Source organism: Talpa europaea, assembly GCF_964194135.1.
Source record: "Talpa europaea genome assembly, chromosome: 9".
Classification (NCBI taxonomy): Eukaryota; Metazoa; Chordata; class Mammalia; order Eulipotyphla; family Talpidae; genus Talpa; species Talpa europaea.
In genome coordinates, this window is record NC_140076.1 from 19,692,282 (window position 1) to 19,705,598 (window position 13,317).

Consider the following 13,317-nt stretch of genomic DNA (forward strand, 5'->3'; position numbering starts at 1 on the left):
GGTACAATTGGGAGTGGATTTGGGGTACAACTGTAAGGGGCGCAAGGAATTGGAAGGAATCAGAAAACAAAGAAACAAACATACAAACCCCATACCATAGTCCTTGGGCACGGTGACAAAATACAGGCAGGTCTGTCCACTGGTGTAGTTCTGGGGGTAGTTGGGAGATAAGACCACTCCATCTGAACCCACATACTGTCCCCCACAGGGGGCTGAAAGAGAATCAGATAGAGGCCTGGTGACCTCACAGGCCCTTCCTCAGCTGCCCCCTCTGGTCTGCTCCATCCTGCTGGAGCTTCTGGCCCCAGTGGGGCTGTGCTGCAGCACACGGCCACCCATGCAGAGGAGGGGAGTTCTAAGACTGCCATGCCCAACTGGGGACACTCATTCCTGGCCTGGCACATGGCCTGAAACTCACACTGATGCTGTCAAGGGCCCTCTTGGGCACAGGTCAGTCTTTCCCTCTAATATATAATTGACACTGGTCCCTGGGGTACAGCCTGGGGGAGCAGTTGGAGAGCCTCTCCTGCTTGTAGCTGGGGCCAAGGATGATCTGTGGCCCCCATGGCTGATGTCTGCACCTGCGCATAGTGTCAGCAAGAGCAGAGAGCTCAGGCTTCCACACATAAATCTCAGAGAGAATGTACAGCCTGTGTAGTAGGCCCCTCTGTGCTCAACCATGGGCCCTGTTTCACAAGAGGCAGACCTCAAGACCAGCCTCTCTCGCTTAGGCACAGGTACCTCCTTGCTTTTCAGCTTTAGGTGGCTGCCATTCTGTGAGTCTGACCCTCCCATCCTATGGCCTTTCTGGGACCCTGTGGCTAACCCAGCTCACTCGGAACCAGCCGACCCGCTGGCCTGAGTTTTACAATCTGACCCCACAGTGGCTCTCCCTAGGCCCAGGAATAAGCCTGGGGCCACCTTTAAACTCCTTCTTCCAGGTGTGAGCTGCTGGTATGTCTGGGGCTGCTGTTGAGGACATGAGCGCCTGAGTGGGGCTGGGACCAACATGAATTCAGGGAGAGGACACAAATAGTCCAATTGGTGAATTACTGGTCATTCTCATTCACTGCCAGCCTAACCAGCCTAAGGAACCTCCCTCTGAGGGGCCCCTCCTGCTACCCTCTCCCCCAGCAGATGCCCCTCCTCCCCGCCTCTGCTGCCCTCATGCCCTCCAACTCCCTCCCCACCCCCAGGCTCTACCACCTGTGCACACTGGCCGGGGATTGTTCCACGTGGGCTTCCCATCGGGCCCTAGGATGCAACTCAGGGTTGAAGCACCCTCGACCTCATAGCCTCCATGGCAGTAGTAGGTGATGGAGGAGCCCAGCTTCAGGTCGGACCCCACGCGTGTGCCATTCTTGATGGAGCCAGGGTCGAAACATGACTCCCGTGGGTTTTCTGGAAAAGAAGAAAGGTAAGCACATGCGTACACACACCGGGCTCGTGAGTGGTCTGGTTCCACGGCAAAGCACCCGCGAGGAGACCCTGATTTCAATTAGTCACAGAGCACATGGGGACTTGAGGTTGCTGGTCCCGTTCCCTTCAGGTCTGGAAACATCTCTAAAGCTGGTTGGAAATCCAGATCTGGAAGTCATCTTGGAGAGTGAAATTTCCCCTCCTCCATCCACATCCACAAAGGAGGAGGTTGCACCTAAACCTTTGAGGTGCTCTCTCACACCTGTACTAATTTCTCCCCAGGGGAGGCCAGGCTGCTCCGCCTGGTCCCTGGATCCTAACTCAGGAGCAGACAGGGTCACTGTGGCAAAGGTCAGGGCTCAGGCACTGTCCTCCCTTTTGCTTACCTTTGATTCTCTGCTCTTAGCATGGTGGAGCTCCCACTTGGAGACTGCTCTCCTCCCTCTTTTGCCTAAAACTGTGCTATAGGCTGGGCAGCTAGAGCTGGCATTGGCTTTGCAGATGGTCTTATCTATGAGCTATGGAGAGTGCATGGGCAGCAACACAGATTTAGGAGAGAAGTAGGAAGCTGTGTCAATCTCTGGGATAAGTTGAGGTATCTCATACAGTTTTCCAGGCCTTGGCACTGGTATATGGGGTACTTGCTAGTTTATTACATCAGTATTTTTCTATTAGGCTATTGTACTTCTATGTCCTCCCAATCAGCCACACCATGGATGTGCCAGCAGGCATATGCTCTATGCCTGTGCACTGGATAAGAGTGAACTTGATGCTGCCTGAGCAATTAGAAAGATTAGTTCGGCACCCTTATCTTTGGCTGGAAATCTCAAGTAGTCGTTGGAGTCAAGGGTCGCCTCCACCCACTGCTGCCTTTTCTTGTCCTTCTTGTTCTAAGACCAATGATGGTCGAGAAGGTCATCATCAGGGCTGGGCAGGATCAGGACAAAGTTGGGGTCATGTCCTGTATCAGTAAATGCAGCTGAGGATCAGGGTTCCCTGGGAGCCCTGGAGGCCACGCTTTGGGGAGGTGAGAGATGGGCACCCACACAGAAGTATGATGAATGCCCTTGTGGAAGGGCTCAGGAATTCAAAGAGCAGACGCAGGAAAGAGGGAGCGAAGCGAGAACAGAAGGAATCAGTGTCCCGAGATGAATGACGAGGAGAAAGCTGCTGAGTGCTGTCCTTGTCACCTGTGCACCTCGCAGACTACCCATTCACCAGGCAGACGCTGTCTGGGGGTGTCGCTGGGCTGCCAATCAGCGGTGACTGCAGGGACTCTGAGTCTGGGCCTGTCAAGTGTACCCACTCTTACTTGGAACCCTTATGACAGCCTTGCTCTTTTTTTATCTATTATCTTTTTTTAATTGAATATATTTGACACATAACATTGTGTAAATTTAAGGTGTACAATATGCTACTTTGACACATTTGTATATTGTAATATGATTGCTATTGTTAGGGACGTTTATCACCTTATAACTGCAATACAGTATTATTATCTATATTCATTAGACTGTATTAGATCACTATGGTTCATTCACTGCACATGGCAAGTTTATACCTTTAATCATCAGTCTTACCCCCACCCCCAATCCCCTGGTAACCACTATTTGGCTCTCTGAATGTAACCATTTTATATCCTACCTAGAAGTGACATCACGTGGTACTTATCTTTCTCTGTCTGACTCATCTCACTTAGTATAATGTGTTCATTAATCATCAGGGAAATGCAAATTCAAACCACTAAATCACCTCACACCTCTCAGAATGGCTATCATTAAGAAGACAAGAGATAGCGGTGCTGGGGAGGAGGTGGTGAACAGAGGACCTTTACACAGTGTTGGGGGGCATGTAACCTGGTGTCCAACCACTAGAGTAAACATGGAAGTGTCTTAAAATATTAAACACAGATGTACCTTATGATCCAGCAGTTCTACCTCTGGGCATATACCCAAAGAAAATAAAAACAGTATTTGAAGGATATGTTTACTCTAGCATTATTCACAATAGCCAAAATGCCTGTCAACAGATGAATGGAGAAAAACAATGTAGTATCTATACACAATGGAATATTATTCATTATTCAATATGTGAAAGGAAGATATGCTTCCATTTGTGACAACATGGATGGACACTGTCCTCTGCCCACAGCTAAGGGTCAAGCAGTCTGGGATATACCACTGCATTTAAACTCAATTGGGACCCAGAAAATGGCCACACATCTAGCAGAGGACCCTCAGTGGATAGCTGTGGGACTTTTAGGTAGGTTACTTAAGGAACAGTGACTCAGAGAGAGAATGCTTACAGGCTTTTCCTTTTCCTTTCTCCTTCCTGTAGTCTGGAACTCGGAGCCAATGGCGGGAATTCTAGTCACCATTTTAGGTGCTGAGATAATCTTAAGGATGTGAGTCATGTATTCGCATGGTCAAGTAGAAAGACAAAAGGGCCTGGGTGGAAGCACTCCATTAGCTGTGCATGACAATCTCCAGATTCATAGGAAGGAGATACACTTCCACCTCATGGCAGCCACTATGCTTTTGGATAACTGCTGCACTAGCACTGGATCTCAGCTGGGTGTGATTACCCCAGAACTTTCCACTATGTTAGAAAGTCCTTTCAAATCCACCCTCTCTTGAGTACGTTTCCCTGAACTTTGCCTTTTCTCTGCAGAATTTTTTCTCAGTTAAAGCGTTGATGATATTATCTTGGTAGGCTGAGTAAGTGTTTTTCTTTTCAGTGGGCTCTGAATGCCTATAGAACATCACCTATTCTTTTCATAACCCTGGTAACTAGCACAGAACTTGGCAAGAGGGCTGGCTCTATTTGGCACATAATATAGGCTTAATAAATGTAGGCTGAATTGATTGGCTGTGCACCTTGGGCTTGGAAAATCAACAACTGCATCAATAATTCCAACTACAGACTCTATTCTACAGTTACTCATATGTCAGAGCAAGAAGAGCTCATCATTTCAAGCATTACCACATTAATAATAACGACAAGGATAATGATAATGATGATAGCCCCTTACATAGGAATATCACTTTATAATTTTCGAAGCACTTTCCAATCTGTTAGCTCATTTGTGTCTCACAATAGCTTCTGAAGCGGGCAGGGCCAGGTACCCTCATGTTCGGGTTATTGATGAGGAATGTGGTGATCAGAGAGACTAAATGAATTTTCCAAGCCATTCAAGTATTAAGAGGTAGAATTGAGACTAAAATCAGCACTCAGCTGGCCAACCTAGAACTCAGCTGTGAATGCTAAAACTAAGTGATAAAAACATCACAATAATGATAAAAAATCCAAACCCTCCAAAATGGAAAATTTAGAAAAAACTGCTTTTTGTCCAAATTTTCAAACACTGTAATGGCAAAAAAATTGAAAACAACAACCCAAATACCCAACCAATAAAGAATTGGTTAAAAAAGGCTGGATTAGAGTCATCCACTGAAATATAAGCAGCCTTTAAAAAGAATGCTGAAAGTCTTCAACTACAGATATGGAGGGCTGCCCAAGATCTGTATTGTTGAGCAAAAAACAAAAGAAAGAAAGAAAAATAGCCCACATCACAGATGAGAATTTCTGGTGTGGTCCCTTTCGTACAGGACGGTCGGCAGGAGTCCACACGGCCTCCACTGGCTGGCTGCCTGCTTTCATAAATAGTTTTATTGGAATGTGGCCACGTCCATTTGTTTCCATCTAGTCTATGGCTGTTTTAGCATTACAACAGCAGGGTTGAGCAGTTAACAGAGACCACCTTGGCCTGCTGAGCTGAAAATATTTATATCTGCTCCCTTATGGAAAAAAGCTAGCTGACCCCTGGTATAAAATTTACCTTACTTTATATTTACATAAAATATCTAGAATGTTAGGACAGGTCATTAGTAATGGAACTTCAGGGTACAGAGTTATAGGGGATGTGTTTGTAGTCCCTCTTAAATGCTTCTGTGTGGTTTAAATGAACACCTGTTACTTTAGGGGTAAACATGAAGATATTTCCATTTGGAGTTTAGGAAGGAAAACCCAGGGCAGCTGTGGGTGGTGGTGGTGATAAGGCTGGGAGCAGGTATGCAAATCTTGTTGTAACTCCTTAAGAAGCTCTGCTGCTAGTTTGTTTGTTTATTTATTGCCTGTCTCCTTGTTCATCTTTGTTACTGTAGGGTAGGGGCCATGACCATTTTGCTCACGGCTGTCTCCTCCATATCCAGAACAGGGTATGAGGTAGGAAGTAAGAACGCACTTGTGGAATGAATGAACAGTCTTGGCTGTCCTAGCTGTGCCTGCCCAGGAGGTGGCCACTGTATCTGCTGGAAGATGAGAATAAAAGTCCCCCCACACCCCATTCTCATGATGTCTCTGGCTTGCAGGGAGTCAATAAATCTCCCGAGGACTCCATTTTAGTAACTGTATCTAAAAACCAGGATCCTACTTATCTCTTTGGTTTCCTTCTGGCAAAGGGTAAAGCTACCCAGGAGGGTGGATTCACATGAGAAGTGACTTAGAGAAGTGATCAAAGAGAAATCCACAAGTGATGTGATTGCATTCAGAATCATCTCCGAGTGGCCTGCCCAGAGAAGACAAGATGCCACTCTCCAACAACAACTTAACAGAGACACCTAGAAATCCACTCATCTTTGTCTTAAAATTAGGTAGGCCTCCAACCTCATCTATAGTGAAATGTCTGTAAATCTAGTTATAACTAGGACAGGAACTCTAGAGAGGCAGAGACTTTATTTTGTTCTTCATTTTACTTTCAGTCCCTATAATAGTGTCTGGCACATAGTATGTGCTCAATAAATGTTTGTTGAGTGGACAAATGAATAAAATACTAGATCTTCCCTTGACCTTTATGAAGAAGCCTTAATCCCATTACATTGCTCAGTGGATGCTTGACTCAAGTCTCATCAACCTGATGGTACTTTGGGATTTGGAATTGGGATATAAACTGAGGAGTGATTCAAGAATGAGGCAGTCATACTTGTCCTAGGAGAATATAGAAGGAAACATATGGATCTGCAGAGATAGGAAAATGTAGAAAATACTTAGAAAGAAGCAGGGAGGAGACAGAGTGGTTTTGGAGATGGACGGTGGGTAACCTCATCCTCTGATGCTCTTGCCCTGACTCAATCCTTTGCTTTGTGCTTCCTGCTCTGGTTTTCTCAAAATGATAATGATAGGGCATGGGGATGGTGGTGGGTGGAGCCTTGGGGGCCTCAGGCTGAGTCCCAGTCCCACCTCCTGTTAGAATTCCACAAGATGTGACCATGTTTCTGATATTAGCATCCGGAGAAGGGCTTAGGGACAGGAGGTTTATGGAATGACAGGTGCCCGGAAGAGGAGAGAATGGCAAATCATTTGTTTCCGAGGCCAGCCTCAAATAAAGAGTACAAACAACCCTTCTCTAATCTTTTAGAACCATACTGACAAATAACAATCCATTGTTCTGAGGATATTGACAAATTGATGCATGTAAAGTGCTTGGGACAGTGTCAGCAGTGGGTAGACACTGTTAGCTCTTACTATGATTGGGATTATTTGTGATTTCATGAGAGATACTACTAAGAGTTGCCAGAAATACTTAATTAAGGGACACTTAAAAAGGTTGTGGAGGTCCCACATTATGCAAGTGGGGGACACAAGCCAGAAATTTTTAATTTTAACTGGTAATGTGACCGCATTTGTACACACAGGCTGATGAGGCCTGGGTGAACTTGGGTTACGGAAACAATAACAAGATTGATCATCTCTAGGGTATCTATAAGGTGTTGAATACATACTGGGCATCATATGCATACATATAATATCTGTGTATAAAATATCTTTTAATTTTAACTTTCTGCAACATAATTATGATTACTACCATTTTATAGGTGGAGAAATGGGTTCCAAGAGAGAATACTTTGCCAAGCTCATAAATCAAGCAAGAAATGGGACTAGGATTTGGATAATGGTGTCTGGGGTAATTAGGGAAGAAGAAAAGGTCAAAGAGAGAATAACAGAGAAGTGGTATGCTGGAGAGCCTGGAACTAGTCTGGAACTCCTGGAGCCTGGGATTCCCACTATTGGAAGACTATAGGATGTTTGACATGTGCCAGGCACCATACCATGGGCTTTGGACTCACTGATTTTTACATTTCTGAAGACGGGGACTATTCTACCATCATTTTAGAGAAGAAGAAATGGAGGTATTGAAAATAAGCAACTTGCTGTAAACTTACCTGAGGTCACACAACTGCTAAGTAGTAAACACAAGTCCAGTCCCCAGTTCATCTGACAATTCAGGTTCTTGACCAGCAGTTCTTGACCTACTTATTTCGGCAAGTAGATCTTTATTGGAGCAGTCATACCCCTTCCTTGGGGTTTTGTTGTTGGCTGTTTTAGTGCTATGATCACAGTGCTGAGTGACCCTGAGCTTCACAAGCCTAAAATATTTTCTCTCTGCTTCTTTAAGACAAAGTTTGCTGACCCCTGCTCTTGACCCCTATACTACTCAGCTTGTCTTAACTAAGTTAAAAGTCTAATGGGAAGAAAAGAAAGAGATGGCAGAAGGGATGAGAAAATGTGGTCAGGAGTATCAGAAAGAGTCCAGTCTATGACAAGGAGGTGCAGGCACTGCACCCCTGAAGTGGGTGGACTGTCCACACATGGGCGTTGGATTTACTGAGGATAGTGGGAGGTTTTGGGGTAGACGGGAAGATTGTGGGGAGGGCTTTAGCTGACAGGTATGGGCTGTTGGGAGTCTGAAGCAGGGTGGGGAATGGTCATCCTAGAAAAAGGATTGAAGAGGGGTGATGATTAGGGAATAGAAATATTGTGCAAGAAGAATGCTGATTCTCCCAGGCCTGGGGCACCTGGGTGTGAATGACTAAGGCACCTGGGGGGACACAGGGAAGATGGAGGCTCTGCAGCAGTAGCCCCAGGACTGGTAAGAGTCCCCTGTGATCCATACCAGTGCCCTCCTCACTGCCTCCTGACTGCCCACTGCCAGGTCTGTCTGGCCCTGCCCTCAGCAGCCTCTGTGCCAGGTCCCTTACCTGTGTAGTCAATGACGAAGCCAGCATTGCTCACGGATGCATCGCTGCGGAAGGCGAGGAAGAGGCTGTTGCTGCTGCTCTCAATGCGGCTGGGGAGCTGGGAGCCATAGAAACTTCCTATGAGAGGGCTGAGAGAGTCCCGTCCATCGTAGATATGGAGGAAGTCATAGCCAGGCTCCAAGTTAAAGCTGGGGAACAAAAACATCCCACCCCCATCCCACTAAGGTCAAATAAAGGCACACACTGGCCTTAGGCTCATCCAAAAGACAGGGGTCCCCCAGAGAGCAAGCCCTCCCTCCCATGGCATGCAACCCCTGAGGACTTGTTGCTGGAGAGGCAGTGAACAAAGGCTTGGTACTCGCCCAGGCCTGTGGGAAGATATAGAAGGCAGGTTTGCGGGAAGAAGAGGCTGGTTCCAGAATCCACATCCAGAAAGCTGGAGCAGAAACCTAATACCTTCCTTTCATAGAAGGGAAATACGTTTCTAGCTCCACATGCCAAGTGGCCAGCCAGGTCAGAGCCCAGGTCTCATACCTGACTCTGACATTCTTGATACTGTATTACCCTGCACCTCCAGGCCCCAGGGGAAAGAACCACCCAGGGACCCTTTTCCGGGGAGAAGGGGTCTGTCTATTCCTACAAAGGACTCTAAACATCATTCCTTTATCCCCAAACCAGCAATTAGTGCTCCTAGGATCTGCGACCCTCCCCGACTCTGTACCCACAGCCTTGCTCCTCTCTTAGTGATCTGGACCCTGCTGCAGGAAAAAAAAAATCCATTTAAATAACTGTCCTAGTTTAGCAAAGTGAATATTAGAGTTCTGGGATGTAATTTTTCTCAGTAGAATGACTAGCGTGAAAATGATAGAAAATACAAGGGTTGGCAAGAAGGTAGAGCCACTGGTGCTCTCCTGTCCTGCTTGGGGAGTATGGATTGGTTCAACAACTTTGGGAAACTCTTTGGCAACATCTCTGAAATCTAACCATGTGCCTGCCCTGGGGTGCAGGGAGCCCACCCTTCAGCACATTTCCCACAAAGGTAATTGACACCCATCAAGTCTGCAAAGATGAAAACAAGAGCATACAAGCAACTGAAGCAAACTTGTTCAAAGTACAACCATGTAGGATACTCAGATATCCTATTGGCTGGAATAAGAATGAAGAGGCCTGTCTACCCTTTAGCTAAGATACATGGTGAGGAGAGGGTGCCGTGACAACCTCTAGGATAAATGTGGTGGGGCTGACAGAGAGCCTGGATGGGGAGCTGGAGGCATGGTGGGTAGAGCCAGGGGTACACCTGCTCCCTTTCACATGGTATCAGCAGTGGAGTCACCCCAATATTTCTGGGTGATAAGGCCTCCTTGTTCCCTTAATTCAATTTCCTGATCTGATCTTTCAAAAGTCACTGGGAGAGGTTTTGGAGTGTGTCTGTCTTGGTCACGAATCTAGCTCCATCTCCCACGAGCCGCCTTGCCTCTGTTCGTGTCTTCCTCTAATCATCAGATTCTACCTGAGCAGCCTCCAGATGCCTGACCTGGTGCAAAGTGGACACGGGGATACAGCAGACAACACCCCTCCTTGATTCGTGATGGGGCTGGAGGAAGTGACAGGTGTGAAGACAACACAGAAAAGTCTGAAGTCTACACAGCATGTGGGAGCACAACACAAGGGTGCTCAGGGAGGATGGGAATAAAGCTTTCCTGGAGGCACAACAGGAGCTGACTCTTGGGAGTGGAAACACCTTTGGGGGTTGGGCGAGATGGGAAATGGAAACCACTGTGAAGGGAGAAGCAGAAGCCAAGTCACAGGGCATGGAATAGTGCTGGAAGGTGCCAGCAGTTCAGTCTGCCTGGAGCTCAGGGGTTCTGATGGGGTGGAGTTAGGATAGGGCGGGGGTTCTAGTAGGCAGGGGCCAGATAATTTGGAATGAAAGTCGAAAGTTCTGAACTTAATTTATAGGGAAGAGGAAACCATTATAGGAACTTAAAATAAAGGCTCTATTTGTTTCTTTCTTTGTTTTGAAACCGAGGTGTAATTTAGACACTGTGAAATGATCATTCTAAAGTGTACGCCCATTTGGCACATGCATATCAAGACCCAGAATATTTCACCATCCCCAGAAGTTCCCAGGTGCCCTCTCCCAATCAATCTTCCCCACTCCCAGAAGCCACCATGGAACAGATTTTTATGGCCATAGATTAGTTTTGCTGATGCTAAAATTTCATATAAGTGGACTCGTATATCATGTACATTTTGTGTCTGTCTTCTTTCACTCAGCATGATATTTTTGAGATTCATCCACATTGCATATTATCAGTAGCTCATTCCTTTTTATTGCTGAGTAGTATATTATTGTATGTTAAAATGGAAAATGAGGTGGTTATTTTAGCAGTTTCCAATGACAAGATCGTGCTGACAGCCAGCTAGAGAAAAGATTGGCATGGAAAGCAAGATGGGGGCAGAGGAAGCAGTTAGGAGTCTATGGCAATAATTTAGATGGGAAATAATAAGGGCTTCAATCAAGATGCTAGCTGGGAGGACAGAGAAGAGGGGACTTTGAGAAGTGTTAAGGCAGCAGAAGCTCCAAGCCTTGATCCCTGACGAAGCAGCAGAGAAGGTGTCATTCCCAATATTGACAATGGAGTTCATTTTGGGGAAGAAGGAATATTCTTAGTTTTGTACTTGTTGCCTTTGAGAATCCAGCAGTTGGCAGAGTGGAGTCTCTACTCTGGAGACTCCAGAAGGAGTCTCCTCCTTCACAGGAGGAGAGTGAAGTCATTGGAGCAGAGGAGCTTGTCCAGGAAGGAGGTGTGGACAAGAAGAGAAGTCTGGGCTGCAACCCTTCTTGAGATGAGGGACAAGAACATATGGGTGTGAAGTTACAGAAGTAGGAGAGCCCTAGGAGAGGAAGGAAAAGGAAGGGGAGAAAGCATGTGCAGATGGCGGTAGTGGTCAAAAGGTAGAGTAGGGCAAAACACAGAGGGCTCCATTTTGTTGGGCTACAGGGCATTCCCAGTGGGGCCATGATGGCAGGGGTTGGGGGAGAAACCAGATATCAACAGTTGGAGAATGAACAGGGGCTTAGAAAGGAGAGAAGAGCAGATACTTTTGTTGTTGTTGTTGTTGCAGAATTTGCCTCTAGAAGGACGAGAGGAGCTGGTACAGGATGGGGGCTCTCACCAAAGGGAAGCCCCAGCCTGCTTGCATCCTGGGGATGAGAAGGCAGGATGGAGAAGAGGGCAGAGGAGGAAAATTCAGGAGGACGGGGGAAAGATCCAGCAAGGTCTGACTTTCTGAATCTCAACATCTTCAGACGTAGAAAGGAAAATTAATCAGATGGGTTAAATAAGACTGAGTGCGAGGAGTGCATGAGGGAATGCTAGTTTCTCTTGCTGCTTCGACCCCTTCGCTTCCCAGGGGGTGGAGAGCTCTGTTCACAGCGGGCCAGTGCATACTCACCTACACACCGGGGTCTGAACCCTAGCTGCTCTGAACCCCTTGTCTCCCACCCGGTGGAAAGGTACATACATGTTAAATACCAGGGCGATGACGTAGTCTGGGGAGACGGTCACTTTCCAGTCACACTCCTTGCCTGGCGGGTAGGGTTCTGGGTAATTTGGCGACAGGATGACTCCTGATGGTCCCGTCAGGTCTCCTCCACAGGGAGCTAAGGAGAGAAGGCCAGGGTGAGACAACCCCCTTCACCCTACCCTACGGGGTGTTGTGCGAGGCATGTGGAGGAGGGATTGAGTCTTAGAGCTGGCTAGAACCTCACCGCAGGGGCCCAGGGACAGGCGGGGTGTGTAAGGGGCATGAGGTTTTACCCTGAGGTGATGGAATATATCCGAAGCAGTTTGGGGCGGGAGGGAAGGGATGCAGGATTGTGAATCTACTTGCCACTGGCTCATTCATTTCAAAGCATCTCATTTTAGGTTTTATGAATTTCACCTCAAGAAATGATGAAAAAACCCAAACATACCTTCCCTGCCATGTCCTGCCAGTGTGACCTTAAGGAATTTACTTAACCTCTCTGGACCTCAGTGTCCTGCCTTGGTCACACAATGAATTGAGGTCTTGACCTTCATGGGGTAGCTGTCAAGGTTTTGGAGATGGCTGTGAAAGTATCTGGCACACAAAGAGTAGTCAAGAGACAGTGTCGGGCCTCCCCTGGTGGCGCAGTGGTTGAGTTCTGGGCTGCGAAACTGCCCGCAGCCTCTGCAGCGCTGGTTCGATACCCAGCCACTGGCAAGGGTTCCACATGGCGCGCAGACCTCTCCTGCTGTGCCCGCTGCTGCCCTCAGCATTGTATTTCATCAGTCTGCCTGTTCTGTTTCCTTCTCTGGCTCTGGTGAATTCTCTCACCCTCCCGCGCTTCTGACTGTACCCAGTGCTTGTATAAATATATAAATAAATCTTAAAAAAAAAAAAGGACAGTGTCATCACTTGTCATTCAGACGTAGAAGCACATGTCTCACTGCACTGCCTCACATCCAGTTTCCCGGGGAGCTCTGCAGGTATTTACTCTCAGTTCCAGAGCACTTGATGTCAAGAGGGGTGGAAGACATAACCGTGTTCCCTGCCAAGCATGGCTGCCACCTGTACTGCCAATGCTCTTGGCATCTGCTCAGGGCTGCAGACACCTTCCAATTTTCCGAAAGCCCTTGTCCAAGGAAGCATGCATGGCTTGGTCGTATGGAGTTATTACAAATTCCCAATTAGTCCACAGTGGTCTCCCTCCCCAGAGATGGCAGGCCTTTCCAGCAGGCTGGAAGGGCAAGGGTGGCTGGTGACAGCCTGCTGATCACCCAGGGCATGCCAGTGGGCTTCTCTGATCCTGGATCAGTGCTCCCCTAAAAGGCTG

General features: G+C 47.3%; 1 protein-coding gene across 1 annotated transcript in view; it reads right to left on the reverse strand.

Moving 5' to 3' along the window:
* The window catches only part of CSMD2 (CUB and Sushi multiple domains 2), a gene marked incomplete at both ends in the record, with an annotated part of 507,564 nt that overhangs the window by 80,420 nt on the left and 413,827 nt on the right, over positions 1 to 13,317 (reverse strand). Inside the window, 4 exon segments of the mRNA XM_084243387.1 lie at positions 96 to 212; positions 1,207 to 1,401; positions 8,457 to 8,644; positions 11,985 to 12,123. Of these exon segments, the coding sequence (XP_084099513.1) occupies positions 96 to 212; positions 1,207 to 1,401; positions 8,457 to 8,644; positions 11,985 to 12,123 (639 nt within the window).